The sequence below is a fragment of the Silene latifolia genome, chromosome 5 (assembly GCF_048544455.1).
Source record: "Silene latifolia isolate original U9 population chromosome 5, ASM4854445v1, whole genome shotgun sequence".
In the NCBI taxonomy this organism is placed as follows: domain Eukaryota; kingdom Viridiplantae; phylum Streptophyta; class Magnoliopsida; order Caryophyllales; family Caryophyllaceae; genus Silene; species Silene latifolia.
The window spans coordinates 66,411,672-66,413,783 of NC_133530.1; the positions used below are offsets into that span (position 1 = coordinate 66,411,672).

At 37.1% G+C, this 2,112-nt stretch overlaps 1 protein-coding gene across 1 annotated transcript; it reads right to left on the bottom strand.

Moving 5' to 3' along the window:
* Positions 1-1,077: 1,077 nt before the first annotated feature.
* On the bottom strand, positions 1,078-1,812 carry LOC141655463 (uncharacterized). The gene has a single exon (XM_074462542.1). The coding sequence runs from the start codon at positions 1,810-1,812 to the stop codon at positions 1,078-1,080; it is 735 nt and encodes a 244-aa protein (XP_074318643.1).
* Positions 1,813-2,112: the final 300 nt, after the last annotated feature.

Genomic DNA, 2,112 nt, shown 5'->3' on the forward strand with positions numbered 1-2,112 from the left:
TCCCAGCAAGAATTCTGACAGTAGTCTCATTTGCTTATCTGGTTGTCCACATTGTTCGGTACAACCTAAGTTCTGAGATACCAACGATGCACATTCTGGTATAGTCTTTGAGTGGAGCAAATAGTCACTAAGTAAACTCCTTGACTCAGTTGTTCCTCCTTTTTGAACACTTGTTGTTTTGCTTTCTTCATTTTTGTCACTTGCATGTGCAGCTCTTCTCCGGGAATATACGACTTCCTCACTAATTTCTTCATTTTGTACATTCACATCAGCTAATATCTCATCCAAATTAGGGCATTATTTCATATCCCCATAAATCATGTCATCAATGATTACTTGAGAATCCGTTTGGAGGTCTTTATCAGTACAACCACCGTAGGACTTGTCCAATTCTTTATACTGAGCTTTCAACATATCAGTCCATACGTCGAATGATGGCATCCCTTGTGAATAATCATACATTTCTTTTGCCCTCAGTACCAAACCGTCGATAAAGCTATGGTAGAATGGATCTTTCATAAAAGGTAGTGTTTGATTAATTTGGCTGCCAAATTGATCTTTTCGATTGTATTTCTTCTACCTTATCATCATTGCCATCACAGTTTTTCACCGGTCTCTTCTACGAGTATCTTCCTTGGGAGGACATTCAATTTGCTTCGGTGTTATCACTACCCAGTTCATCGATTTTGTATCATTTCCAACAGTCCGGCTATCTTTGAGTTGAACTCTTTCATATTATCAGTGTATCTTTTGTAAAACAATGCTGAATCCCTCGTCATTCTCAAAAAATTTCATGAATTTCCTAGCATTTTTAAAAATCATAATACAATATCAATGTCACATCTATCAATTAATATTGTAATACTAGTAATACTAATAAGGTTTAAGAATATCATAAACATATCTCAAAAGGTAACACAGTTATAAAGTTTGTCTTACATCTAATGCGCTTCCTCTTATTTCTTCGTCACTTTGTATCCCAGGAGGCAATTTGATCAACATGTATCCCTTTGGTATTTCAGTTTCAGTCTGAGGTTGAGTTTGAGGTCGCTGATCTTCTTGATAACTTTGGTTTGCTCACGAGATAGGGTAAACAATTTTAGACGGGACAACATTCCCCAATGCACCTGTCGCCAACTCACTTTTAGCTCTTTTTGTCAACTCTTTATGATCCCAGTGTCGAATAAGTGGTAGGCTGTGGGCTAACACATCCCCTTTAAAATTCACCCTATGGAAATAGCATATCATTAACACAAGTATGCATCCAGTAATAGTACTTGTCTTTTTGGTCCCCTCCTTAAAATTACCAACAGCCTCTACCAACTGCTCAAAAACATACAAACTCCAGTCACTATTTTTTATGTTTGGCACATCTTCAACAGCCCTAAGCAGTTTGAAATCCAGTGTGTAATTTGTTGTAGGTGCCAAGAAAATAGACATGCTATATAAAACAAACAGCTTCTTGAAATCATCACCCGACTCATTGCAACTCATTAATCTATCATGCACAATGTTCAACTTAATAGGGTCTGCCTTACTCTCTAATCCAAATTTTCTTCGCCACTCAACTTTCAATTCATCATCAGCAGTAACTTTGCAATTACCAGTCATAGTTTTCTGCACCCTAGCACCAACCCTAGGAAGCAGGAATACATCATGCACATCAGCTTTGCTTAACAAAAACTCGATTTTTTTCGCCCTAAACATGTAGCTGGTAGGCTTGAAAGCTTTTATAAGCAATTCCACAATCCCTCTAGGAATCTCCTTAATAAGTTTTAAATGCAACAAGCCTCCAAAACCAATTTCTTCCATCGCCTTCTTCTTCGCTCATCATTAAGCTCACATATAAGCTCAAATGACTTGTTTGGCCTACATTTTGTTACAAATTTGTGCTCACTTTCATGTCGACCAGTTCCTTTTTTGTTTTGCTCAATCACGTCCATAATTTCTAAACCCTCCTCATTTTCATTTTGCACAATCATTTTGTTATGATCGGAGGTATCTCCTGTCATCACATTTGGAGCTCCCTTTGTTGGTTTGTTTTTTTTTTGTGGAGTCTTTTTGAGACTTATTATCGTTTATAGCTTTTCTCTTTTTGCAAGGTTTTTGTTG